The sequence below is a fragment of the Budorcas taxicolor genome, chromosome 18, assembly GCF_023091745.1.
Source record: "Budorcas taxicolor isolate Tak-1 chromosome 18, Takin1.1, whole genome shotgun sequence".
NCBI classification, from domain to species: Eukaryota; Metazoa; Chordata; class Mammalia; order Artiodactyla; family Bovidae; genus Budorcas; species Budorcas taxicolor.
The window spans coordinates 20,794,294-20,822,249 of record NC_068927.1 but is presented as its reverse complement, the minus strand read 5'-3'; the positions used below and the strand labels follow the sequence as shown (position 1 = coordinate 20,822,249).

The 27,956-nt window shown below is 49.8% G+C and overlaps 1 protein-coding gene across 1 annotated transcript; it reads right to left on the bottom strand.

The window, feature by feature from the left end:
- NOD2 (nucleotide binding oligomerization domain containing 2) lies at window positions 1–27,956 on the bottom strand. Its single transcript, XM_052656011.1, has 11 exons — window positions 27,498–27,956; window positions 24,986–25,091; window positions 20,264–22,079; window positions 14,651–14,734; window positions 14,358–14,441; window positions 11,394–11,477; window positions 9,282–9,365; window positions 8,189–8,272; window positions 6,301–6,384; window positions 2,722–2,805; window positions 1–1,248 (listed from the first exon to the last, which is right to left on the bottom strand). The coding sequence occupies exons 1-11, from the start codon at window positions 27,954–27,956 to the stop codon at window positions 1,176–1,178; spliced, it is 3,042 nt and encodes a 1,013-aa protein (XP_052511971.1). The 3' UTR covers window positions 1–1,175.

The following is a 27,956-nucleotide window of genomic DNA, read 5'->3' as shown; positions in this document are numbered from 1 at the left end:
TGACTCAATAGTTTTATCTTCTGTGATTATTTACAGCATAACATTCATGGTCATTTTTTTTTTTTAATAAAATCATGAACTAGGGAGAATAAAACAAAGTAGTTTATAAACATTAACCAGTTTTCCACAAATAACAGTGTTGAGAATAATAACACTTGCCCAGCACCTGACAGTTTACAGAAGCTTCTGAAAAATTCAGAGAAAAACATTTGTTTTATAAGGAAGGGCCTTTGATTTTGTCCTGTAAACTTTTGATCTATAACTTTATATCCTAAAGCAGCCTAGCAAAAACAAAACCAAACCATCTCTTATGAATATATTTTGGAAGTCTGCTGCCAGAGTTCAGTTCACAGGCATCAGAGACCTGGTGGTGTTCAAAATTCTGGCCTAGGTTAATTTTAAAAGTTGCATTTGGATAAGGAGTTGTTCCCAAAGGTTTAACTGAAGAGTAATTGATTTCACTGGAAATAAAAGTCCAGTTGCTGGGCAGTCATATTTTTCTTGAAACTCTAGAATGTCTTGAGGAACACATGTATGTCACCTGTCCCCTTTCAATACTGTCTTAAGTACCAGAAGGAGAGCAGGGTGAGTTGTAGCCCCTCCCACCCTGGATGGAGGGAGGGTTGAGGTGGATGGGAAGGTGGGAGCAGGGCCAGTGTACAAGGGAAAGATCAAAGGTGAGAATGCCTACATTCTGGATCTCAACCACAGAGGAAGTGCCATGTGAAGGGTCCAGGATGAGTGGACAAACCTGATGTAGAGAACAACCTGATGGATGACCACGAGCTAAGACAAAGCAAACAGTTACTTCCCAAGTATCCCTCCTCGTGGGGAGCTCTCTACACCCATAAATACTCAGTGGCATCCGTGGGCCTCCCTGACGCAGGTCACCTTGACTTGAGATCAGCCCCATCCTGTACAGGCAGGCTGCCCCTCTTCAACATCCCAGGATTGAGTCTTGGCAAGAAGTTGATGGCAAAGTTGAGACTCAGTGAAGTCTACTCCACAGGGCACTGATGTGCTTTCCTGTGCTAGAACAAAGGTGACCTATTGGGTTGGCCCTGGGCAGATCCGGGTTCCATCTGAGTGGGCTGTTCTCAGATGTCGTCCCATCCTGGGATCCAAACCCATGGCCTCTTCCCAAACACACTGAGCTGAACGCTGGCCTGGAGACATCAGAGCAAGAGTCTGGTATCCTGGTGGCTGAGTTTCTCAATTTCCTCTGGAGAGAAAGTGTTTCCTCGGAGCCTGAAGGGGATAAAGCATAGAGAGGTTTGAGTGAGGACTGGACCAGAGCTGTGCTTTCGATCAGGAAGCTGCTGCTTTGTAAACCTGTAAACCTGTGCCTGGATGGCCTGCCCCTCCCCACCCCCCAGCCCTGCCACCGCCCAGCTGCAGCTCTCCTGGGAGAGCTGTCTGTGCAGGTTTTACCCTCTGTTAGCCAGGGCAGCTCATGAATCACTGTGCATGATTTAGCAAGCCTCCGTGACTCTGCAGAGTCCACACTGGGCCCAGCCAGCCCTGACTCTTCAAGGCCGGCCATTCTTTTTAAGGCAACAGCAGAAGCTGTCAAGAATGCAATGAGCAAGTCCCAATGTCCTCCCAAGCTCTGCCAGTAACATCAGAACCCTTAAAATATCAACTTGATGTCGATTTGCTCCCCCTGGACACAGAATGTGACATATCTCAGTATTGTGCAATGGTTTAAAAAAAAAACCCACTCTCTACCCAAGATCGAGGCCCTCACAGCCTAGAGGGATTACACAATCACACAGAAAAGAAAATCTCCCTATCGCAGGACAGATTTTTAGAAGCCTTTATTTTTAACTTCATCATTTGATAGCTACAGTTGCTACTGCCTTGATCTGCTTGTTGAGAGAAGGACAAATCTGCATATTTAAAGCAGGGTTCAGGAGCTTTCAGGGACGAGGCATGTAATATACAGCAGCCAAAGGGGACTGGTCCAAGACAGCTCAACGGGGTTGGGCTGAGCCTGAGAAGGTCTACCTGGCTGAATGGGGTCAGTTGGTCTCTACTCTGCTTAATTATTGCCATTCTAAATCGGGGCCCAGAGTTGCCAGCTTTTTTGAGAAACTTCTGAAAGACAGAAAAATTGTAGGGAAATGTCCTCATTTTTAAATATTGATTTCTAGCTCAGTGCCTGAAACAGATATAGCAACATTCACTCATAAAATGTTAAATCAGGGGAAATCTTTCTATTATCTGAGCAATAAATAGATCCCTGGGAAGAAGAAGGAGAAATCTTTGAAGTTGTGACGCAGTACTTTTTTCAAATACATGAAGGAACATGGCTTTTTGTTACAAATAAAGACTTGGAAACACTGTACCATCCACCTAAAACTGTAGAGGGTCTCATACAGCTGCCCAGACCCAAGAAGTCAGACGTAATGGCCGGTGGTGGGGCAGGAACGGAGTTCCTTTCTCTGTTTCCTTTTTCAACCACACCCCAAATCCCACACGATTGCCGAGAACAGAGACGTTTCTGAACAAACACAATTTAAAAACGAGACAGTTGGTCCCTGCTTAGAAACAACAAGATATCTTTCCCAGGGAACCAGATTCATCCCATGCAGAACAGGACTGAAGGTCTGAGTCATAAGGGATCTTAGAAATTCTAAAGTTCCTCTCTCCCTTCACCTCAATTTATATGTTGGAAAACCGAGGCTCAGAGAGGTTAAAGAGGCCTGCCAGGGGTCTTACCAGACTTCCAGAATGGTGTCATTCTTTTCAAGGGCCCACAGGAGGGCCTCTGCCCCAAGGGAGGTGATGTGGTTGTTAGACAGCCTAGAGAGGAAGACAGAATGGGGAACTTTGAGGATGCTTGCTTTTTGGCTAGTCTATTCAATTAAAAGAGGCTTTGGGAGCTGGACTCCTGAAGCCCACCTGCCCTTTCAGCATGTACGTCCCTTTCCTGTCTGGGATTCCCAATGAATTCATCCACAAAGTGAAATGTACCCCTCTCTCCTCCAATCACCAGATGAGTATTAAGTAGCTGCTCCCTTAGGAAGGAGCTAACACAGTAATAAAAATACATGCATTTTAGTGCCAGGGCTCAAATCCACCTTACACTATTTCTTTTTTTCATTTCAAGCAGATGAGTCCCAATTTCCTCATCTGTAGAAGGAGCCTAAAAGAGTACCCACCTCATGAAGTGTAAGAATTAAAGAGACAGCTAAGTGGGAAGCTTCTATAGAGCACAGGGAGCTCAGCTCAGGGCTCTGTGATGACCTAGAGGAGCAGGATGGGGGTGTGGAGGGAGGCTCAAGGGGAGGGGGACTATATGTATGCATATGCTGTGCTCTGGAGCCCCTGGTGGCTCAGATGGTAAAAAGCCTGCCTGCAGTTCCAAAGACCTGGTTCAATCCCTGTGTTGGAAAGATTCCCCTGGAGTAGGAAATGGCAACCCACTCCGGTATTCTTGCCTGGAGAATCCCATGGACAGAGGAGCCTGGTGGGCTGCAGTCCATGGGGTCACAAAGAGTTGGACACGACTGAGCAGCTTCACACGCTGTGCTGTGCTTAGTCGTTCCGTCACGTCTGACTCTCTGTGACCCCATGGACTGCAGCCCACCAGGCTCCTCTGTCCATGGGATTCTCCAGGCAAGAATACAGGAGTGGGTTGCCATGCCCTCCTCCAGGGGATCTTCCCAACCCAGGGATCGAACCCAGGTCTCCTGCATTGCAGGTGGATTCTTTACCCACTGAGCTACCAGGGAAGCCCTGCGTATACATACAGCTGATTCACACTGTTGTACAAAAGAAACTTACACAACATTGTTAAGGCAACTATGGAGTACAAGAACTAGACAGACAGCTAGTGGGATGCTGCTGTATCACACAGGGAGCTCAAGGGTCCCTGCCCCATCTTCTTGCTCACAGCCGTCCTTCCAGATAATCTGTACTACCTGGCTTCCCCCTCGACAATGTCAGGAACTTCTGAGACGCTGACCTAAGGCAGGGCTAATAATAACATCAGCCAATTTCTGTTGAGCTCTTACTATGCACCGCTCATAACCTACATCACCTCTGCGCATGCTCGGAACCCTGTGAGGAGGGTTCAATTATTACCCTGTCTACACTTGAGGCAACTGAGTTACCAGTCCAAGTAGGAACAGTTGGTAATGGTGAAGCTGGGGCCAAACCCCAGCCATTAGGTTCCAGAACCTGTGCTCTTAATCAACGCTTGCCAGAGATTACGCCTAGAAGAAGAATGTAGGCTTTGATTTTCTTTTTTAAGATCGGTGAGAAACTCAATTTTTATGGAGAAACAGTGGAGGAGGATACAGTTCAGCGTTGCTGAATTATAAGACTCCCACCGAGCCAGCGTGGGGCCTGGCGGCTGCCACTGCCTAACACCTGTGGGGGTCAAGCGGGGTAAGCCTGTTACAGTGACGGAGGACAAGCATGCCTCATCCGCACCTGGTCAGTCATCAACCAGGTATTGCCAAGGGCCCCTCACCGTGTGCAAAGCCTGGCATCCCAGCTCAGATAAACCCAGGCTTCACCCGGGCCCCCTGAGCCCCAGCATCACCCACGTGATGAGTGGAAGTGTTTTCCCCAAACATTTGGCAACTTCCTAGCCCCTGTGGAACAACACAAACAAGAGCTGCCAGAGTGGATGGCGGGCTGGCAGCGAAGCAGCCGCCCTCCCAGAGGCAGCTGTCTGCCTGTCTCGGGAGGCAAGTGTTTCCCCGGGCCATGTCTGCCAGGGCAGGGGCCACTCTCCTCTAGAGAAAGGAGCCATCTGTTGGCGCCCTGACGTCCCTGGGAAATGAGACCTTTGGGAGCATGGCTGGTGTGGCGTTCCACGAGCCTGTGGTGACCACTGGCCGGGCTCCTGCTCACATCTGCCATCCCTCTCCCTGTGGCACACGTCCCTGCCCACCGAGTCCACCACCAATGGTCCTGTCATCACTTCCCCGGTCCCCCAAGGGAGCTTCCCAAGCTCCTGTGCCCGGCATCCCTCCCTCACCCTGGCCCAGGCTCCATCTCTGGCCTGGAAGACTGCAGGGGTCTCCTGGCTGGTCTCCCTGCCTCCATCTTACCTTCCCTCCACCTGTTCTGCACAAAGCAACAAGCATGATCTTTGGATGATATGAGTCAGATTACATGACTGCCCTCATTAAAACCAAAGGCTCCTCAACACGCTCAGAATAAACTCCGAGCTCTTTCCCAGGGCTCTAAGGCAGCTATGGCCAGCTCCTCCCACCTCTGCCTCACTCCACCACCCACTACAGTCCAACCTCACAGGTCCTCCTTCTGTTCTCAAAACCACCAAGCCTGTTTCTGCCACAGGGCCTTTGCACTTGCTGTTCTGCCCACCTGGAATGCATACCCCTAAGATCTCAGCATGGCAGGACCCTTCTTATTATTCAGGTTTCAAGTCCTAAGTCACCTTCTTAGAGGCCCTGCCCAGCAGCAGCTACCTTGCCCTCTCCTGTCATCTCTCTCTTGAATTCTCTTGAGAGCACATATTACTAACAGAAATTATCTCATGAATTTGTTGACTTGCTCATTATCTGTGTCTCCTATTCAAATTTAAGAGCTGTGTGAGCAGGGCCTTTTTATCCCTCTATCCTCAGTGCCTCAAACAGAGCTTGGCACAGAGTGGATGTTCCAGAAACATTTCTTGGATCAATATATAAATGGATGCATGCACATATGAGTAAAAGCAAAAATGCCTGTCTATATATTAATCACACACCAAGAGGAACCCCTGGAGATGACCATCAGAAATCTCCTGTCTAAGTAAGGGAAGACTCCTGGAGAGGCAAAAGGGTATGTCCTATAAGCCACAGAGCAGATGCTGTGGGCAACCCACCCATATTCCCTCAGCTCTCACCTCTAACTCTGAGGGCTGCTTGCTGGGGAGACCACCACCCTCTGTAGGAGATCTTTTTCCAGACCCCAGGAGCATGATTAACCGTGGTCAGGGCAAGCCAGAAGCACCGGAAAACAAATATCCCCACAAGTATGCCTCAATACATGAAGGAGAGACAGTTGGTGGATAAATACCTCTGCTGCCTCGTGCCCACAGGATTGCACCCCAGTGGTCCCCAGTGATCACCAGCTTGATGACACCCTTTTCTGGTTACTCTTCCTCCCCAGCCTCACTTCACTACCCCCTGCCTGTATTCGGGAGGACCCCGAAAGACTGTTTTCTAGGGGGCCACCTCGTGTGAATTAGCCAGGCTAGGAAGCCACCCAGATTTCTTATTCAGAAACACCCCCTCACAAGGCCAATCATTACTGTCTAGCTCCTGCTTACAGATTCCTTACTTCAGGACTTTCAAACTTGAGTTTCTTGCAAGTCCTTTGGCGAGGAAACATACACCTTCATCCTGGACGTGGTTCTCCTCCAGGCTGGCAAGAATAAAGGCGAAAACCCAGTTGACTGGCGACGTTTATTATATAAGATGATGCCAATAAAGATGAACCCATGTGCCCCACCCCTGTCAGTTAAGAATATCCAACATCTGAAAACCAATAAAGTAAAAACAGGTCAAGCAAAGTGTAAGGATCCTCAATTTCTAGGACATCTCTGGGAGAGAATTTGCCCCAGGGCTCCTTCACAGAAGTTCCCTATGTCATGGTGACTCAAGATCCATTTTCTGCTTCTTTCTTCTTAATGGAAGCTTAATTTCATTTGGAGCAGCCATGTGCTTGGTGAAAGAATTACATTTCCCACTCTCCACCGCAGCCAGAGTTGGCTAAGGGACATCCACATGGCCATCAACACATAAGGAGAAGTTGACAGACGGGGACTCTGAATGCTCTTTAAAACGGAGAGAGCCAGGCTTTTGCCCTTCCTGGATACAGAGGCTGAAACTGAAATACAGGAGTGCTGCAGGTGCTGCAGCAGCCACCTTGTAACCACGAGGCAACTAACCATGAGAACAAAGCCACATGCTGAGGATGTAACAGATCAAAATGAGAGAGAGTCCAGATTCCTGCTGGTCATATGTAGCTGCCATAGCAGCCGTATGCTGCCTACCTCCAAACTGCATGTACTTTTTTTTAAAAGTCAATTCTTTACTGATTTAAGTTACTTTAGATGGAGGTTTTCCATCTCATACAGCCTAATGTAGTCATAACCAATACATTCACAGTGGGGCAATTCTCTAACAAGGATTTCCAAGCTGTGGAGCCTAATCAGGATATACTCAATGGTACATTGGCTGAGCTAGTGAACCCTACTGACAGTCAAGAACCATCAGCAATATCCATTTTGTGGCAATGCTCAATAGGTTTCAGTATCTTTATGCTTCCTGGAAAAAAAATCAAACATTCAGCATTTTATCTCCTTGATACAATTTGGAACTGCCCAGAATATGTCATAAGAAGGCTAGACTAGTGGCATCTAAAGGATGGAAAGCTTGGAATCAGGATAAATATGATTCATGGTTCATCTTTTAACCTCCCCCAAACTATTCCACCTTGCCCATGACCCTGACTCTCATATCCGGGGTTCTTAGGCACTCACATTCGCCTTGAAACAGCAAAACACTAGGAGCAGTAGCAACAGCAATCATTGTAGTAGTAGCAGCAAGAGTCGTAGAAATATTTGCTGTTGTTCAGTTGCTAAGTTGGGTCTGACTCTCTACGACCCCATGGACTACAGCATGTCAGGCTTCCCTGTCCTTCACTATCTCCTGGGGTTTGCTCAAGTTCATGTCCATTGAGACACTATCCTATTAGAATTTCACATTTATGGAGCACTTACACATATGCCAGACACTATACAAAGCTACTTACAGCTGTTATCTCATTAAATTCTCACAAAAGTATGTAATAGTTGAAAACATCCATACTCTTATTTTACAGGTAAGAAACCTGAGATTCAGATATTGTTACTTAGCTTGCTTAAGATCACAGCAGGACTTGAAGCTCAGCCTGCTGGACTCCAGATTCTGTGCTCTGAACTATTATATGCCATGGAGGAAGCTCACAAACCAACAGACCAATCATACTGGCTTGAAAAATTCAATGAAAAGAATCAGCCAGGCTCTATAAACTTCATGCCACTTAGGACAAAGACAAACACAATCACCCAATCACTCAGTCATCCATCTTTGTCTTATACACACATCAGCTTCCACAGATGAGGCCAGAGAATGAAAAAAGGCTGGTGTCTGCTTCCCTAGTGAAATGAATCCCCTAAACTCACCAGAGTTCTTCCAGGGCCATATTCTTTTCCAACATCAATGCTAAGGCTTGAGCACCCACGCTGCCAATGTTGTTCCCCACCAGGCTGGATGTAGTCAAAAAACAAAAATATGTCAGAGCAGTGAGGGACCTCAAAGATAACTCAAGGAGGGCAAAATGCACGGCACACATTGCCACAAGTCCTGGTCTGCTCCATTTCAGACTAATCCTTTGCAGTGCTCTTTTTCATTAAGTCCAGAAGCAGTTTTTTAGAATCCTTCCCAACATGGTTTGCTGAGCAGCTCCCACTAACATACTGGAATTGACTCTTGAGATAAAGTGTAGCTGATCCAGGGCTTCCCTGGCGGCTGAGTGGTGAAGACTCCACCGGCCAGTGCAGGAGACACGGGTCCAATGCCTGGCCTAGGAAGATCCCATATGCCCTTATGACACTATTGAGGCTGTGCTCTAGAGCCCACGTGCAGCAACCACTGAGCCCACGTGCCCTAGAGCCCATGCTCCACGACAAGAGAAGCCCCCGCACTGCAACCAGAGAGCAGCCCCCGCCTGTTACAACTAGAAAACGCAACAAAGACGCAGGACAGCCTAAAAGAAACAATGATTTTTAAAAAGTGTATCTGGTCCAGAGCTTCCCCAGTGGCTCAGTGGATAAAGAATCCGCCTGCAATGCAGGAGACACAGAAGATGTGGAAGACCCAGGTTCAGTCCCTGGGTTGGGAAGATCCCCTGGAGGAGGAAATGGCAACCCATTCCAGTATTCTTGCCTGGAGAACCCCATGGTCAGAGGAGCCTGGCGGGCTACAGTCTATGGGATCTCAAAGAGTCGGAGACGACTGAGCAACTAAACTATCTGATCCAGCCCAAGATCTTCTGAGTACAGACAGGGAATCAAGACCCCTGAGAGGAAAAAGGATCCAACATCACCCAGCAAGACTCCGGTGTCCTGACTTCAACTCCAGTGCTCTTCCCTTCTCATCCCATTGTCTAACACAGCGGGGTGAAAATAAAGTTCACAGACCTTCAAAACTGGCCCAAGCTCCTCCCTCCTCACACTGGCTTCCCCCACCAACTGCGGGACGAACTCTGAGGCTTACCTGAGCCACCTCAAGCTCTGGTGATCACCCAAGGCTGCAGCCAAGGCCTGGGCCCCCTCGTCACCCACCTGGTTGCCCCAGAACCTGAAAGGTTCAACAGAATAAACAGTGTCAGTGAAAACCTGCTTTGTGTTCAAGACACGTGCCCCTCCTCTCTGCAGCCCCAGGCAGAGGGGCAGGACTCCCCAGGCCCAGAAAGGTCTCAGGGGGACTCAGGTCCCAGCAAAGTGAGCCTGCCTCCATCTTTTTGGAGGGATGGAAAAACTTCAATTAGACTTTTTAGTTTCTTTAAATCAGACTTTCAAAATAGTTAGAAGCCCACCCAGTGCATATTCTCAGGGATGGGAAACTCATTCTCAATGCCAAGTCACAGTTGTGACATTTTCCCTGACATTGGGTTAGACCTGCTTCTGCTCTCTGCCACCCAGGAGTCCCTCGCTACCTCTAGGACCACCCAGAACGAGGCGGACTCTTCTTCCATACACTAGTTCTTCATCTCTTGCTCCTCTGTTACATCCCCAGTTCCTTCAGAGCCTCCAGTTCCTTCGGAGCCTCCAGCTCCTTCACCTTCTGGCTTCTCCTCCTCAGACCCACCCTAATTGGGAAACATCCCCTTCAAAGATGGAGCCCAGCTCATACTTTGGCACCTGGCCATTTCCCATGTGGGAAGTGAGGATGGACCCGGAGGTGCCCACATGGGCAGAGAGGGCTCACTGCACTTTCACTCATAAGGTGAACACTTACTGAGCTCTGGCCCCATGCCAGCACCGCTCTACACTCCAGGGTGTGACACTGTAATAGCAAAAACCTGCCCACAACCTAAAGTGTGCATGACACTAACCAAAGACATCACGACATCAAACCACTGGAATACTGAGCAGCTATTCTTTTTAAAAGTGAGGTCATGTGATATGAACAAAATAATACAGTGTTATAATACAGTATAATAATACAGTGTTAAGAAAAAAAGCAAGTTACATAACAGTTTGTATCACGTGATAGTACTTGAGGGTTTTAGCACAAGACCAAGCCCAGACAGGTACCTTCATAAACAGGTGTTGAAAGCTAAACACCCCAGATGTGATCTCAAGAAGGAAGGAGCTCAGTCGGGGCCGAGGCCACCCTCTCCTGGACTCTGTGATGCTACTAATGCGTTTTGGACAGGTCTTATCTCTCCAGCAACACAGTCCCACTTGGGGCTCAAACAGAGCCCGTGGGCAACTTGCCTGCCTATAAAATGAGTTGGAACACCTAGGCTCTAAAGTCATTCTTCCTACAGTCTTGGGTTCTAAAATCCCCATATTTTTTTTTTGTTTGTTTTGTTTTGTTTTCAAATAGACCCTAGTTTACACCAGGGCAAGACAGGACAGGAAAGAAGCTCCAGGGGACTGGACAGGTACAAGCCTGTCTGCCCAGCAAACAGAGAAAGCCCCACTTGGGGCCCTGAGGTCTGCGGTCTGCCCCTCCTGCCTGTGCCCGACCCCTCTCCCCTGCCTGGCATGACCCCACAGGAAGCCAGGGCTCTGTAGGACCTGGTGCAGCCTCCTCCCATCCAAGGTCTAGGGTCCAAAGTTCCCCACTTCCTTCTCTCCTTGGCTCTCACCCCAGGCTGCACATCATCTGGTAAGCTTTTTTACATTACTGATTCCAGACCTTGCATGTAGATAATTCATTTAATTAGCCTGGGGCAGACAGTGGCCTTCTTCAGGAGCTCCCCAGTGGTTCCCACATACAGACCAAGGTAAGAAACACGGCTCCAGCGCTTTGGAGGACCAGAGGGCTTCCTGCCACTGCTCTGGGCTCTGCCCTCCCCCAACCCTGACATCCTGAGCTTCCTGTTTATTGAGCAAAAAGCAAGGCAGAGGCAACAAGGGCCGCCCACGCTCTCCCTCCCCATTGCAGCCTGGGCAGGGGGTGGAGGCGGGAGTTGGGGGTGGAGGGGAGAGGTGGGGTGGAGGCGGGAGGGAGGGTGGAGAGGGGGGTGGGGGTGGGGGGGGTGAGGGGGGGTTGTCTCGGAGATCTTGGGGCTGAAGAGTTGGTTTCACAGGCTCCTAAATCCTCACAAGCCCTCAACCCCTGCGCGCTGCCCCTCTACCCCAGAATCCCACCTACCCCAAAAACTGCAAGGAGTTGTTAGTTCTGAGACCCTGGGCGAGCACCTCGGCTCCCGCGGCCGTGATGTGGTTGTTTCCTAGCCTGGAAGGGAAGACAGAAGAGAGACTGAGACGGAGAACAGGGCAGGAGGACCCTTACTGGCCCCCAAGACCAGGGCCTGGGGAGGGGGGTGCACAGGGAGTGTGGCCCAGACAGAGAAACAGGGACCAGTCCTCCAGCTCCAGCTGGAGACGCGGCGTGTGCTGCTGCAGCTCGGGGGCTCACTGAACGCTCCTGCAACTTCATTTTCCACCAGGAAGGGGAGAAGCATGCAAGGGCCTGTTCTGCAAAGCGCTGTGACAGGCAGGAGCAGGAACCACGACAGTCCAGGGAGGTGGCTTCCCCAGGGAGGGAGAGTGACTCACTCCTCCACCCTCTCCTCTGACTGCGGGCGGGCGCTGGACCCTGCTTTCCTCCCGCAGCCTGCCCCATCCACAGTGGCTGCAGGCGGCATCTACCTCTTTTGAAAGTGCCTGGAGGGTGGCGCTCTGGTGGCTGAAAGAAAGAAAGGGATCCTGCTAAGGCTTCAGGCAGGGGTGGAGGAGGGGGTTTCAGCAAAATTCGGGCACCTCACAGAGTTTCAGGGAGGTCCCCGGAACTCTCACCCACAGCTCCAGGCTTCCTGGAATAATACTGCCGGTTTCATCCTTCAAAGAAATTTCATTCACTTTAAGCTGACAGACCTCTGACCTTCCTGGGCCCCAGCTGCTGTGCTGGCAAGTCCAGTGCTCCCTCTGCCCCAAGGCCTGCTTCCCACGGGCTGCTCCCAGCCCAGGACTGGGAGACCTGCGCCTCCTCTGTCGGGCACACTGGCTGGAGGACTCCCCAGCAGCCTCTGTCTTCTCTCCAAACTGCACTGGGGTCCAAGATGCTTCCACCTGACAACCCTTCCTTCCCTCTCTCTCTCCCTCAGGGTCAGACCTGCGGCTCTCCCAGCCTCCCCCTCCAGCTCCCTTTCCCAATTTCCCCCCATAGGGATTTCCCCCAGCAAATCCTTCCTTGGAGGACTGGACAAACAGGATCAACATGCTGAGAACTTATGTGATTTATCCACCATCTCTAGGGCACTAAGTCCACTATGGAAAGAACCTGGGATACTATGCCAGCTTTCTATGTGTATTAACTTGTTTAATCGTCACAGGGCTTCCGTGGCAGCTCAGCTGGTAAAGAATCTGCCTACAATGCAGGAGACTCTGGTTCGATTCCTGGGTCAGGAAGATCCCCTGCAGAAGGGATAGGCTACCCACTCCAGTATTCTTGGGCTTCCCTGGTAGCTCAGCTGGTAAAGAATTCGCCTGCAATGCAGGAGACCCTGGTTCGATCCCTGGGTTGGGAAGATCATCTGGAGAAAGGAAAGGCTACCCACTCCAGTATTCTGGCCTGGAGGATTTCATGAACTACAGTCCATGGCATCAGAAAGAGCTGGACATGACTGAGCGACTTTCACTTTCTAATCATCACAACTACCTATGAGCTATGAGCTGTAATTACTTTCTCCATTTTATAGAAGGGAAAACAGAGACACAGAAAACAGAAGTCACTGTGTGACCCAAGGCTAATGAGGATTCAAGTCTCAGGGATGCTGGATCCAAACCTTGGTCAGTCTGGCTCCAGAGCCCTGCTCTCAACTGAGATGCTATATTAACCCAAAACACAGACCTCTCAAGTTCTGGGAGCAGCACCTTTTGTTACCCTACAGCCCTCCCTGGAGGTTGCACCAGCCCAGCTCTGGCCACAGCCGCTCTTGGCTTCCTGAGCTGAGGGTGGCAGGTGGTGGAGGCAGAAGAGAGTCCTCAGTACAGAATGGTTCCTCTGGTGTTGGCCTCAGTGGCCCTGCCCGAGACGGAGTCAACAATTTTAAAACGGCAGCTCACCCCCAAATGCATGGAAGCAATTCTTCACTTTGAAGCTGAAACTCCAATACTTTGGCCACATGATGTGAAGAGCTGACTCATTGGAAAAGACCCTGATGCTGGGAAAAATTGAGGGCAGGAGGAGAAGGGGGTGACAGAGGATGAAATGGTTGGACGGCATCACAGATTCAACGGACATGAGTTTGAGCAAACTCCGAGAGATGGTGAAGGTCAGGGAAGCCTGGCGTGCTGCAGGCCATGGGGTCACAAAGAGTTGGACACAGCTTAGCGAATGAACCACCACCACCCTGCCTCATAAACCCAGGAGGCAAGAACATCTCAAAGAGAAAAAGAAGCCAGGCCAACCCATGGACCAGCTTGGGGGATGATGCAGTGGTGTCAGATGGGAAAGAGATTCCCCTTGAGGCTGAGAGGGTGGGGAGCAGCAGAAACTCAGCCTTTCCAGACTAGAAAGTGAAGTGTTAGTTGCTCAGTCCTGTCCAACTCTTTGCGATCCCATAGACTGTAGCAGACTCCTCTGTCCACGGAATTTTCCAGGCAAGAATTCTGGAGTAGATAGCAATTTCCTACTCCAGGAAATATTCCCAACACAGGGACTGGAGCCATGTCTCCTGCATTGCAGGCATGTTCTTTACTGTGTCAGCCACCAGGGACGCTCAACATTGGGCCCACCTTTTTTGGCAACTAGCTGCCTCTGTGGTGGCAAGTGACTGCTGCATTCCTACCCCGACCCAATGCATGCTGAGTGTACCATCAAGGAATGGATCACCCCAGAGAGCCAGTGACACTCTGAGACACAAGGAAGAAAAAAGGTCCTGGAAACCCTCTTCAGTCCTGGGGGCTAAAGGTCAAATGGCAGGAAGCCTCAGCAGCGATGGTCCAGAGTTTGCTGGGGAGGTCATAGCATCAGTGAAGCCCTGTTCAGAACGAGACACTGTCCTTGTTTTCAGCGAGGTAAGGTCATATGCCCATTACGGGGCGAGACCAGACCAAACTGACTCAGCTGTGGGGACGAAAGTCTCCAGGAGCAGGGAAGCCCCAGGCTCACCTCAAAGCCAAGAAGTTCTGCTTGCACGCAAGGAGCCTGGCCATGGAGTGTGTACAGCCATCGGTCAACTTGTTGTTGAATAGACTGGAAAGTTCCGAGGGAGAAGAGACATGGAGATAAAGCATAGTGGACAGTGACCACCCCAACCCCGGTCACTGGCTCCCTCAGGAGTCCCCTGTGCTCTCTGGCCATGCCAACATCCCAGCCCATCACTCGCTCACAGTTGCTGCCCAGGCGGCATGGCTTGGGCTGAGTCTGGGGACACGGGGCCCAACGTCCACAGCCTGACTTACGCTAACTTCTGCAACTGCTCACAGCGAAGAGCATGTTCAACCAGCTTGCAGATGCCTCGGTCTGAGATGTTGTTATCTCGCAAGCTAAACAAAAACAAAATAAAGAAATCTGAACACAGAGCCAATGAGAGAGGGAAAAAAATGGACAAAACCCCCTAAGAGACTTTTACTTAACCCCGAAGTGCCAGCCTCTGAGCTTCTGGGAAATGCCACAAGGACAGAGCACCCCAGAAAAGTGGACACTCCCCCGTGCCCGGCCAGGGTGCTAATGTCACGCACTTGGTGGGGTGGAGGGCTTTGGAAGTGGGGATCGAGAGTCTCTACTAAAGAACACTGGAGTCCTTAAGAAGGCCCTACCTAACTGCAGGCGCTGTTTTCAGCTCTGTAAAAGAGAAAGCAGCATTGCGAAAGTTCCGAGGTGAGAAGGAGCATGGGGAAGGCACAGGGACCTAGACAGGCCACCGCTGGGGGTCATGGTGGTTACCACCATCCAGGCGACCAGATGGAAAATCAGACAAAAGTGGCTAAGACTTTGGAAATGAACACGCACCCTATGTCAATACTCCTGCAAGCCAGCCTCTGCCTGGCAGGTCCCTTCCAACATTTCTCTTTGGGAATGGTGTTCCCCAAAGCTCACCTGATCACAAGATCAGTCATATAGTGCTCCTAAAATAAGACTCTCTGGCCCCTTCCCCAGAGCTGGTGAGTCTGCAAGTGTGGGGTGGGGCTCAGGGATCCATGTATTTTATTCACTGTGCCCGTGATTCTGTATCTTTTGGTCAGCTTGGGGCCTGACTTAAAGGTTAACACCTCAGGCTCTCCGGAGTTCCTCAAAGAAAGTTCTGATCCTGGACAGTCACTTGACTAGCTATTTGCTGGTCCCTTCACCGGTGAAAAAGGAAGGAAGGTAAAGCGAGCCTCACTGGGCTCTGCTGGGGATTTAAAGAGACAATGCACATAGAGGCCTGGGAGCACTTGGCACAGAGTGAAAGCTACCTGTAATCTGATCGCTCAGACGTATGGAGTACTGCCCAATAGTACTGATGGTCAATGCTCTTTAATCTGATGAAGTAGGTACTATTATGATGCTCATGACAGAGAAGGCAACTTGCTGAGGCCCAGCAAGCGAAGTGACTTCACCAAGGTGGCACAGGGGCTAAAAGATTGGAGCCTATGTGTTCCAGTCCCGTGTGTGTGTGTGTGTGTGAGTGTGTGTGTGTGTGTGTGTGTTGTGTTCAGTCGCTCTGGCTCCATAGTCTCCAGTAAACCACAACGTCAGGCGGCCTCTCCCTTACAGCCTGCTCAGGGCTCTTAGGTCAGATTCATGCGTGGGTGGGTCATGAAATCAACTCTGAAGGTCTGGAGCAGCCTTCTTAAACTGGAAACAGAACAGGAAGGAAAAAGAGAGCAAAGTGTGCCAGGGTTAGTAAGAGAAAGTCATTTTGTGAAATTTCGGTTTGACCTGTCTGGGTGCTCGCTTACACTCTCCCTCACCGTGGGGTCATGGTCCGAAAACTTTGAAAACCATGGCCCTAGAGTCAGAACCAGGGTCTCAAGAAATCTGCACGCATGGGGCACCTTGTGTAGGGGCTTCTTGGAGCCTGAGGGTTTCGGTTGGCATGGAAACAACTTAGAGTGGGAGAGACACAGTGTGGTGCCGTGGGAGAGAAACCTCCCTCTCTTGCCCTTTCTCTCTCTTCCCCACTTCCTTCCCTCCTGTCTCTGTCTCCTTTTCCCTCTCTGCCCGCCTCCCTCACTCCTTCTCTCTCTGTCTGTCCCTCTACACACAGGAAATGCCCACTCAGCAGGCTCACGGTTGCTACCCGCTTCTCCCCCATAGTGATGGCGGTTTCAGTACTTAAGTGTGTGCAGGGCAAAGTGTGGTGGAACTTGGTCAGGGACTTTCACTGCTAATGGAAATTCAAGCTGGTTCCCACAGACCTGCAGTCTTCACAGTGTGGCCTCTGTCGCAGAATCACTTTATTAAAAACTTAAATTCCAGGACCCCCACCTCAGACCTACAGAATAGGAGTTCTGGGAACAGGCCCAAGAACCTGCATTGCCACAAGCCCCCTTTGCACACTCTGGTCTGAACACTAGAACCAGCCCACTCTCACATTCTCTGAAAATAGAGGCAGGCCCCCAGTCTCGACCCAACCCTTCCAGGCCATGTGGGAGTCACGTTTCCCAGCCAAGGAGAAGGGGTCCACTCATTCTAGGGATCCGTCTACTGAGGATCATCCAGACCAGAGGTTCTTGACCTCTTGGGGTCCAAGGACCCCTTCGAGAACTATGGGTCCACTATCCAAACGCTCGTTCATATTTCTATCAGGAAAACAGCTCCCACAGACAGGTCTCGAAATTCCTGAGTGAAAAAAATATGATGATTCCTCCTTCCTGGGGAACTAGAGAATTGTGCTGTCATGATCCATATACCCAGCCAGACCCACTCTCCCCTTCTCCACCTGGCTGTCAGTCCTGGGGGGCTGATTCCTATAGACACCCTGCTTGGGGGTTCCCTGTGGGTTAAAGCAAGAGTGAGGAGGAGAGGAAGGGCCAGGGTTTACCTCCAGCCCTTGCCCTTCCAGGCTGCTCCGGCCTCCATCCTTCCAGGCAGCCCTCTCCACACCCACCTCTCAGCCAATAACCACTAGCCCACCCCTACCCCTTCAGGCCTTGTTGCTGGTGTTCAATCACTTAGTCCTGTCCGACTCTTTGCAACCCCATGGACTGAAGCACACCAGGCTTCCCTGTCCATCACCAACTCCCGGAGCTTGCTCAAACTCATGTCCATCAAATCGGTTATGCCATCCAACCATCTCATCCTCTGTTGTCCCCTTCTCCTCCTGCCCTCAATCTTTCCCAGCATCAGGGTCTTCTCCAATGAGTCGGCTCTTTGCATTCAGGCCTAAGGAGGCTAACAGCCCTATCCCTACTCCACCCTCAGCCCCAGGAGCCTGCATCATCCCTCTCTGCTCTTCCTAACTCCTGCCCAAGCTTTTGTAAGCTTCCCTTTATTAGTTCAGTTCAGTTCAGTCGCTCAGTCGTGTCCGACTCTTTGCAACCCCATGAATCGCAGCACGCCAGGCCTCCCTGTCCATCACCAACTCCCGGAGTTCACTCAGACTCGCGTCCATCGAGTCAGTGATGCCATCCAGCCATCTCATCCTCTGTCGTCCCCTTCTCCTCCTGCCCCCAATCCCTCCCAGCATCAGAATCTTTTTCAATGAGTCAACTCTTCGCATGAGGCGGCCAAAGTACTGGAGTTTCAGCTTTAGCATCATTCCTTCCAAAGAAATCCCAGAGAAATCCAAAGAAATCCCTTTATTAAACTCTCCTTGAATCTCCCAGCAGCTTCCTCCCTATATATTCATATTTATCACATATGTTAACTGTATCACATACATATTAGGGGCTTCCCAGGTGGCGCTAGTGATTAAAAAAAAAAAAACCTGCTTGCCCAATGAAGGAGACTTAAGAGACGTGGCTTCAATCCCTGGGTTGGGAAGATCCCCTGGAGGAGGGCATGACAACCCATTTCAGTATTCTTGCCTGGAGAATCTCATGGACAGAGGAGCCTGGTGGGCTACAAAGAGCCAAAAAGAGTCAGACACGGCTGAACCAATTGAGGACCGCACAGCACATACTCATATCAACTCTCTGTGATATGTTACATGCAACATTATTATTATATTATGTTTAGAAATATGTCCTGATAACAAAAGCCACCACACAGTTTCTAACAGATATCCAGGTACTTGCTCCACAGAGAAAAAAGTCTCCCTGCTTTAGTCCAGGGAAAGGTATGCCACCCTAATATAGTCAAGGAGAGGTTTGTTCCTTGCTCAGGGTAAATATAAGGTCCCCCAGAGTAGACATAAAGCCCTGGAGAGGCTGCGAGTCGATTTTAAGTTACAACTTCTGCTTTCTCAGAGGTTTAATACAGGGAGCAGAAATCCCCTTTCAAGGCTGGAAGGGAACTTGGGAGCCTGCAGTATGCTGGCCACCTGACCTGGCCACCTCTCTGCCCTCGTCTGGCCCGTGGATGGAGAGAGGCCCACGGGGGCAGGGCACAGATGTTTCTAAGTGGGAAAGCTCACAACTTCAGACAGGGGCTGAGAGCAGTAGGGCCAGGTTAAAAATCTCTGCACTACATAAAGAAGTAAAAAGCAGGTGGAACTCTGTGGCCATTGTCTACCTCTTGGGTCTCCAAACTTCCGTCTCATTGGGATTTGGAAGACTCTCAAGGGAGTACGGGATTAACAGGTGTGCCGCGCTGTGTGCTGTGCTTAGCCGCTCAGTCGTGCCCAATTCTTTGCACCTCCATGGACCATAGCCCACCAGGCTCTTCTGTCCATGGGATTCTCCAGGCACGAAAACTAGAGTGGGTTGCCATGCCCTCCTCCAGGGGATCTTCCCAACCCAGGGATTGAACCTGGGTTTCCTGCATTCTAGGCAGATTCTTTACCATCTGAGCCACCAGGGAAGTACCCTACCAAATATAAAATAAACAATAAGGATTTACTGTATGCCACAGAGAACTATATTCAATATCTTGTAACAAACTAGAACGGAAAAGAATAGGAAAATATATAGACATATATATGTGTGTACATAACTAATTACTTTGTTGTATACCTAAAACAAATACAATATTGTAAATCAACTATACTTCAATTAAGAATAAATTAATAAATAAATTTTTAAAAATCAAAATGAATCTCTCATGGGGTGTAGTCACCTCTGATTTAAGGGTAGTTCCTAATACAGACACATATTACACCGAACTTTGCCTGTGACTTCAAGGCTGCCATGGTGCCTCTGAAGCCCATCCATAACACAGGTTGCTTGTGGGGAGCAGAGACTGGTAACGAGAAAGCTATCAGTTGTGAATCTCAGTTCTGCCATTTCCTGTGTGATCCTGGACAAGTTACCTTGCTTCTCAGAGCCTCAAATCAAGGATGCTGGGGATAATAAGGGCTTCCCAGGTGGCATCAGTGCCAATGCAGGAGACATAAGACATGGGTTCAACCCCTGAGTCGGGAAGACCCCCTGGAGGAGGGCATGGCAACCCACTCCAGTATTCTTCCCTGGAGAATCCCATGGACAGAGGAGTCTGGCCCGCTACAGTTCATGGGGTCACAGAATCAAACACAACTGAACCAACTAAGGATGCATAGCACGGGGATAATAACATCCTTTCCTACAGCCCAGGGTGGTTGCTGCGATTAAAAGATAATTCTGGAACTTCCCTGGTGGTCCCATGGTTAAGACCCCATGCTTTTTATGCAGGGGATATGGGTTCAATCCCTCATCAGGGAACTAAGATCCCACCTGCCTCACAGAGCAAAAAATATTTAAAAATAAATTAAAGCAGGCAATTCTGGGGAAAGTGTAATACAGTGCCTGGCACATGGGCCATTCCATAAATTTCGACTATCCTTATCATAAGTTGAATCTAAGGTGCAGACGGGGGAGGGAGCTCTGCTAGGTCTTTGCACAAAAGAGACTGGGCCTGGACTCCTGGCGCCCAGCATAAAGGGGGCTCCCCTACCTGCACCAGGATGGCAGCATTCCCACAGTGCCCAGCCAGCATCACCCAACATCACTCACTAAAGAGCTTTGCAGACGCCCAGGCAAGGCAGCAGCTGCTCCACGCCGATGTCACCCACAGAGTTGTGGTCCAGCTGCAGGGCCACAGGCCGCCGGAGGTGGCGCAGCACGAAGGCCAGGGCGGCACACTCGGCCGGGCCCACACTGCAGAAGGTCAGCTTGAGGTGCCCGACGTTCAGCCTGCGCACGGCCTCCCGCGCCAGCCGCTCCTCCTGCATCTCGTACAGGCTCCGGATGAGCCAGAGGAAGCCGGGCAGGGCGTGCATGCTCTTGGCCTCACCCGGCACGGCAGGTGGGATGAAGCGGAAGTGCTCGCAGAGGCTGCGGGTCAGACACCGCCGGACACAGTCCCAGCGCCGGAGCAGGGCCGTCTCAGAGGCCTGGCACTCGGTCAGCAAGCTCCGGTGCTCCTGGGACAACAGCCCTGCCAGGAAGGCCCCTGTGATCTGGAGGTTGTGCGGCTCGGCCCCCTGCAGCAAAGCAGCCACACTGCCCTCTTTGCATCGGGAGCCCCGCAGGAACCATTTGGGCAGCACCCTGGCCAGCGGCGAGCTTCCAGGCCTGTGACCTTGGAAGAGATGTCTGAGGGAGGATGGCAGGGTGTCGGCACTAAGGGCGAGGTAGAATGCAGCAAAAAAGCACTGGAAAGTGATATGCAGAAATTCCAGGGGGGCTGTACTCCCGGGTACAACCCTCTTGGCATGCACCAGGAAGCCAAGAGAAAGGTCCTCACTATCGACGTGTGCCACCTGCAGCTGTTTGGCTGAGAACACGTAGCAGCACGTGCCCAGGCCCCAGAGAGCCAGGTGGCCAAGGTGCAGGAGTGTGGGGAGCCTGCCCTGAATCAGGCTGGGTCCTGGGCCATGGGTGGCTAAGGGTGGGGGGGAAGCGTGCAGCAGAAAGTGCCGCAAGATCAGCAGGTACATATCCGTGGTGGTCTTTGGGGTCCCCCGGCCCTGCAGCAACAGCTCCTCGTGGCATTTGGACACCATCCAGGAGAAGACGGGCAGGTGGCACAGACCGTGCAGGGCTGAGGTGGCTCTGAGCAGGCAGAGGAGGCGGTCAGCCACCCCAGGCTCGCGATGCCGCTTCCTCAGGTACAGTTCGATGCCCTCTTCCGAGAAGCCCTTGAGGCTGAGTTCTATGCGCACGTGCTTTCGGAGGCTCGCTGATACCGCGCCTGGACGGCTGGTCAACACCTTGCAGGCGTTCTTTAGCAGGTTGCCCTGCAGAAGGTTGAAGAGCAGACTCTGGACTGACGTGGGGGCAGTCGGACAGCAGTGACGCTCCTGATCCGTGAACCTGAACCTGAACTCATCAAAGCCGTCGAAGGTTAAGAGGATGCGCTCAGGGTGGTCAAGGAGGACCTGGAAGATATCCTGGGGGCCAAGGTCGGGCCAACAGCAGTGTTCGAAGAGCAGCGTCTGCACGGACAGCGGTTTCACCAGGCACTGCAGCTGCCGGCAGCTGAACGGGAAGACGAAGAGAAATTCCTGGAAGGCCTGCCCTGAAGCCCAGAGCAGGTGCAGCTGCTGCAAGAGCGTGCTCTTGCCGCTGCCTGCCTCGCCCACCACCAGCACAGTGTCTGCCTCTTTGTTAAAATGGTCACGGGTGCTGAAGAGCTCCTCCAGGCCTAGGGTGGTAGGGCTCTGCTGCGAAGGTCCAGCCATGCCCACCTCCATCTGGATTTCCAGAACATTCTCTGTATACACTTCTTCCAGGCAAAGATTCTCTGCTCCATCATAGGTGCTCAGGAAACGAGACTGAGCTGATATAACGGTCCTCAGTTTGGACATGTACTTCTTACAGGCAGCATCTGGAAGACAGAAGAAGAAACAGAGGAGCTGGGACCATGGTGAAAATGGGACCTGATGAGGGGCGGGCTGCCTCAAGGAAATGAGACGTGACGCATGGGCAGTGCCCGTCCTGGCTCTCCACTCACAAGCCATGGACTTTGAGGTTGGTCATGTAACCTTCCTGAGACTCAGTTTTCTCCTCTGTGGGACAGAAAAAGTGGTGGTCCCTACGTTTTGCAGGTAGGGACCCATGTAAAAACTCGTGGATCAATGAAGATAATGTTCTTTGTTCAATGTCCAACACGAAGTGCTCAAAAGACATTGCCTAGCACCATTATCGTTACTGACATTGCAAAGAGCTGTAGAGAAGATCAGGAGCACCGGGCTGGGATCAGAAGACCTGCATTTTGATGTCTGTCCCGCCATGTTGGTTCAGTAGACTTAGACAAGTCCCCTCACCACTCAGCCTCAGCTGTTCTTTCTAAAGGGAAACAGAAGGCTTAAGGACACAGGAGCTCAGTTTCTGAAGTCAGATATACCTGAGTTTGAAATCTAGGTCTACCATCAACTTGAGCAAGCATCTCATCCTTTCTGGCTTTAGCATTCTTATCTTTAAAACTGGGAACAAAGCACACCTTGAAGGATTGTTTTAGGAAGAAATGAGAAAAAAAAAAAGAGTTTAGAAGAACGGTAACTCTCACAGAATGGTGTTTATTATCATTATGATTACTGGAAGCAGCAGGCACATCAGTGGCCCCTCTAAGGCACCCACGTTCTAATTCACAGCATGTGTGACTATGTTAACTTACTTGCAAAAGGGATTAGACAGATGTGATTAAACTAAAGAACTTGAGACGGGAAGCTTATCCTAGTTTATGTGAGTGGAGCCAGCAGTGAATGATATCTGGGCCACTGGGGCGCCCAGATCAAGGACCTGGACAATATTCCCTAATCAAGATCTACTTCCCCATCCTCTTCATACAACCGTCTGCAATACAAGTTCTCATGTCCAGGATGTGTCCGCAGGGGTGCTGTTTTTCCTTTTGTTGTTGGTGTTCAGCCGCTAAGTTTTATCTGTCTTTTGGGGGCCCCATGCACTGCAACACGCCAGGCTTCCCTGTCCTTCACCATCTCCCAGAGTTTGTTTATAGTCATGTCCATTGAGTTGGTGATGCGTTTCATCTTCTGCTGGCCTCTTCACCTTTTGCCTTCATCATTCTCATATTATACCAACATGAGCAAACCACTCCCAGGGTCAGGGGTTAGTTCTTTTTATAGGAAACTGAGAAATGATGGTCCAGAGCCCCAGGCGGTAGGACCACAGAGTATCACAGCCTCACTGCCCCCAACCAGGTACTGACCCATTTGTTCTCAACTCAAAGGCTAAAAGGTAATTCTCACAGAGCGCTCTGAGCACACTGAAGCTGTATTTATGGCCATTCAAAGGACAGGCCCTGTGATTGTTGTTTCCTCTCTGTTCCCAAAGCTGATGACTGTCTTTGCCCTTAATGCCACCTGGATAAACTAGGAGCGTTGAATGGAGACTGCAAAATATATATTTTTTCCTAATACTCTGATTTTGCATGCAGGATTTCCAGCTGCCAACAATCATATCAAAATTCTCCAGGGGAAGAAATTTTCTCATTTTAAAAACAAACACATATCAATTGTCACCTTTGGAATTGTCACCTTTAGGAATCTTGCGCCATTGCACAATGTTAACCATGCGTGAACAGCCAGCTGAGGTTGATGATACCAATAGCAAATATTAACTAAGGGCTAAGCAGGGTACCATGCTCGGAGCTGTGCATCCCCTATCGTGTACTGATGTCTGCGTTCTGTTCTCAGGTGAGAGGGTGAAGAGCCAGATGCCAAGCACACGCTTCCAGGCATCCTTCCTTCAGGGGGCAGAGCCCAGGGTGATAAATCCATCTCTCAGCACCAGGCACAAGTCAAGGGGCCTTGATGGTAACGAGCTTTCCTGACGGTGATACGAGAATAAGACACAGGAGGCCTGCATCCTCTCTTTAAAACCAATGAGCTCTTCTCCCAAGAAAAGAGGAAGCACGGGTGCAGATGGTCTAAAACCAGATCCATCCTCCCCTACCTTGTCATTCAACCTCCCTGCCCCAGTTTCCATATCTGCGAAGTGGAGGAAATAATACCTGCTTCTCAGGGTTGTTGCCAAGGACAGACATCATAAATAAAGCACTTGGCAGGATGCCTGGGATGTTCGAGCTGTGCTGTCTGAGCCTCTCCCATTCCTGAGTTGGGTCGGTGACCATGTGAGATGAGAGATATCACATTATCTAAATCCATTTGGCTCCTAAGTTTCTGATGATGCGTAGCTAAACTGCAGAGATCAAGAGATACCAGCCATCAAAAAGTGTTTCAAGTAACGAGAGAAGCGCCAGTAAGAAAGGCCAGTATTAGCTCTCAAGACAAGATTGCTCAAGTGATCACTCTGCAGGGTAAAAGGAAATAAAAGCAAACCCTAATAGTACACACATTAATCCTCCCAACATCCCATTGAGACAGTGTTGGTGTTGCTGTTGTTGTTTAGTCACTAAGTCATGTCTAACTCTTTTGCAACCCCATAGACTGAAGCCCACCAGGCTCCTCTGTCCATGGGATCGCCCAGGCAAGAATACGAGAGTGGGTAGCCATTTCTTTGAGATCTTCCCATCCCAGGGATCAAACCTCCATCTCCTGCATTGGCAGGTGGATTCTTTACCACTGGGCCACCAAGGAAGCCCCAGACAGTGGTGATGTTACCCTTAAAAGGAGACACTGAGTTTTAGGGAGGTTTGCACAGCCAGTAAGTGAGATTTTAGCTGACAAGTCTTATGCTGATGTTTTTGCTCTTCACCATGAACCTGAAAGTCTTCCTTTCCTTTTCTGATAACTGAAAAGAACACATATATACCTTCAAAAGGCAGGGCCAATGGGACCGGTAATTCCTGAATACACTGTAGAAGAAAGGCAGCCAACCCATTCGCCTTCACTGTGGCGAGATCAAGGAGCCTTCTTGCCTGTGAGGAAAGCAAAAGTCATTATTTATCCAGAAAGGCAATGGAGAGGTGTGAGAAGGTCTCTACCAACTATGGCAATGCCATGAGCCCCTCTCTTCCACCACAGTGAAAGGCCAGAAAAACATCTGCACTGTAGGATGCATTTAAATAAGTCAATGCAGTATCAGGTGGTGAAGTGAACACTTAAACACACATCCAATGTGGTTTCCTCTTAAGACTCACTGAAAGAGTGAACAACTTAAAAAAAAGAAAAAGACATAAATCTATAAACCTACAAGAATGGGAAAAATAATTCTGGGAAGATGGAAATCACTTGAATGAGTAGCGATTTCTTCCAGTCTCTGTAATCGCCACAGGGACTAGAGCACAAGGTACAAAGGTATGTTTCAGGTGCGCTCGTGATAGAGCTGCCCTAAGACACCTGAACATAAATACTATGAACACTTTAAAGCAGCCTTGAGCAGGCTTGCTCCATGAGTCTCAATCAGCTTTACCTAAACTCACTTGAACACCAAACACATACTTCAAAAACAGACAAAAATCAAAACTAGAAAGTCCCCTTGACATTTTGAGACCATACACATTCCTTTACTTAGAGCAGTCTTATGGCTCCTCAAAACATTGCTCAAACATCATCAATGATTTTGCTCTTCAAAGATGCTATCAATAAATCACACACAAGAGCTTCCCAAAAGAAGCGAAAATTGATGTGAACTAATTTTTCAAGCAAATGTTTAAAATTCAAATGAGAAAGCAGACAACATTGTAAATGAACTATACTCCAATAAATCTTTTAAAATAACATTATTACAAAATAAAAAATGAAGTAAACCCACTCCATCCTAACACTGCAGTGTATTCCAGTTCATTCATTCATTTAATAATTCATTATTTCATCAACAAATATTTCTTGAGTGCCTACTATGTACAAGGTTCTCAGCACAAAAAGCTTTAAGACACAAACTGGTACATAGTAGGCATCAAAATAGAGTCATATGATTTTAATTAATTAATTAAATTATAATTAATTAATTCAATTAATTAGTCAAAACCCTGGGTTTAGCACTGGCCCTCTCATTAACTACTGTGAGCTTTTTCTCACTTTTCTGAGACTTAATTTCCCAATCCATAAAGTGGGCTGTTAGTGACTATTCCATCTGCACTACAGGAGACCTGAGGGTCACTCTTTGGGAGAAAACAAAACAAAGAGCTTCAGAAATACCCCAAAGACATTTTTCTGTTCTTGTGGAATGGCATCTTCAGAGGCAGCTATCATAACCCTGAATGTTTATGAGCTAACGCAACTTCATATAGAAGTCCTATGTGGGCATTTAAACTACGTAAGTACATAGTGTTTTGAATTAATTATTAAACACAGATTTAACTTAATAAATGTTTGTGGTCTGTTGAGCTGTTAATTTGAAGCAGACGGCACTGAAAGTGAACAAGTACAGAGCATCACCAGTTACAGAACTGACAGGAGTAAACAGTGAGCAGATGAGCACTGGGTGGTGGCTCAGTCGTGTCCGACTCTGTGACCCCATGGCCTGTAGCCCACCAGGCTGCTCTGTCCATGGGATTTCCCAGGCAAGAGGACTGGAGTGGGTTGCCATTTCCTTCTCCACAATGCGTACTTACATGTGCTAGGTACTAGTCTAAGAGTTATGTAGCTCACCTCATCAAATTCTCCCAAGACCTTACTGATGTTTCCCAGATGAGGAATCTGAGACAGGAGAGATTAAGGAATGAGAGCTTCCACAGAGAAATCTGAAGTCACAGGCCTTGAGCCTGCACCATCCTGACTTCAGAATCCAAGATGCTCGCCACCACATAACAGCATCTCGCATCAGAAGTGGCATGATACCAAAAGGCCACAGCAACTTTTACCTTCCCAGCTACCTTATTTATTTTTATTGATTAATTTTTGCCACACCACGCAACATGTGGGATCTTGGTTCTCTGACCAGGGATCAAATTTGTGCACCCTGCAGTGGAAACGTGGAGTCTTAACCACTGGACGGCCAGGAAAGACCGCTGGCTCCCAGGTGACACAGAGGTAAAGAATCCCTATGTTAGTGCAGAGACAAAGGAGACTTGGGTTCGATTCTTGGGTTGGGAAGATCCCCTAGAGAAGGAAATGGCAACCCGCTCCAGTATTCCCACCTGAAAAATCCCACGGACAGAAGAGCATGGTGGGCTATAGTCCATAGGGTCACAAAGAGTCTGACAAGACTGAGCACGCACACACACACGCATGCACACAGACACGCATGCACACACACACGCACCTTTAAAGGAGGAGGACTATGACCCACAAGTCCCCACAGGCCTGATTTCACGAACTAGTCTCAATAGCTAAGCACACTTTTCCTCTGAAATCTGACGAGCCAAGAGGGAAGTGCTTACCCGCTGGGATGACGTGAAGATGGGCCGCCTGATTTCATCAGTTTCATACTGGCTGATGAAACCCCGCTGCTGTGTCAGGTCCAGCACACCCTCCACGTGGCCGTAGAGTCTCCTGACAATGGCTGGCCGATGACTCTGCAGGTCACGGGCTGGGTGGGGTGAGTGGGGGTCCCAGGAGCTGGGAAGCTCGGGGCGCTGGCTGTCGGCCTGGGCCTCCTGCACAGCTGCAGTCAGTTGTTCACAGCCCCAAGCACCCTTATTCCAGATGGTGTCCAGGAGGCGCCTGGCCAAGTGGGAGATGGGCTGGCCCACGAGGCTAAGCCCCTCATAGTCCTCCCAGGAGAGGACTTCCCGGGAAAGCAGCCGGTCCACAATACTCTCAAAGCCCTCCAGGGACCCTGAGACCAGCAACTCCACCAGCTGGCTTCTCTGTGTCTGAAAAGCATCTTGTGCGCACAT

Coding starts and splice junctions, on each gene's coding strand:
- NOD2 (XM_052656011.1), bottom strand. CDS start 27,956: ATGTGCGCACAAGATGCTTTTCAGACACAGAGAAGCCAGCTGGTGGAG. Junction 25,092..27,497: donor TCTTCACGTCATCCCAGCGG/GTAAGCACTTCC, acceptor CTTTCCTCACAG/GCAAGAAGGCTCCTTGATCT. Junction 8,273..9,281: donor CAGAGCTTGAGGTGGCTCAG/GTAAGCCTCAGA, acceptor GACTACATCCAG/CCTGGTGGGGAACAACATTG.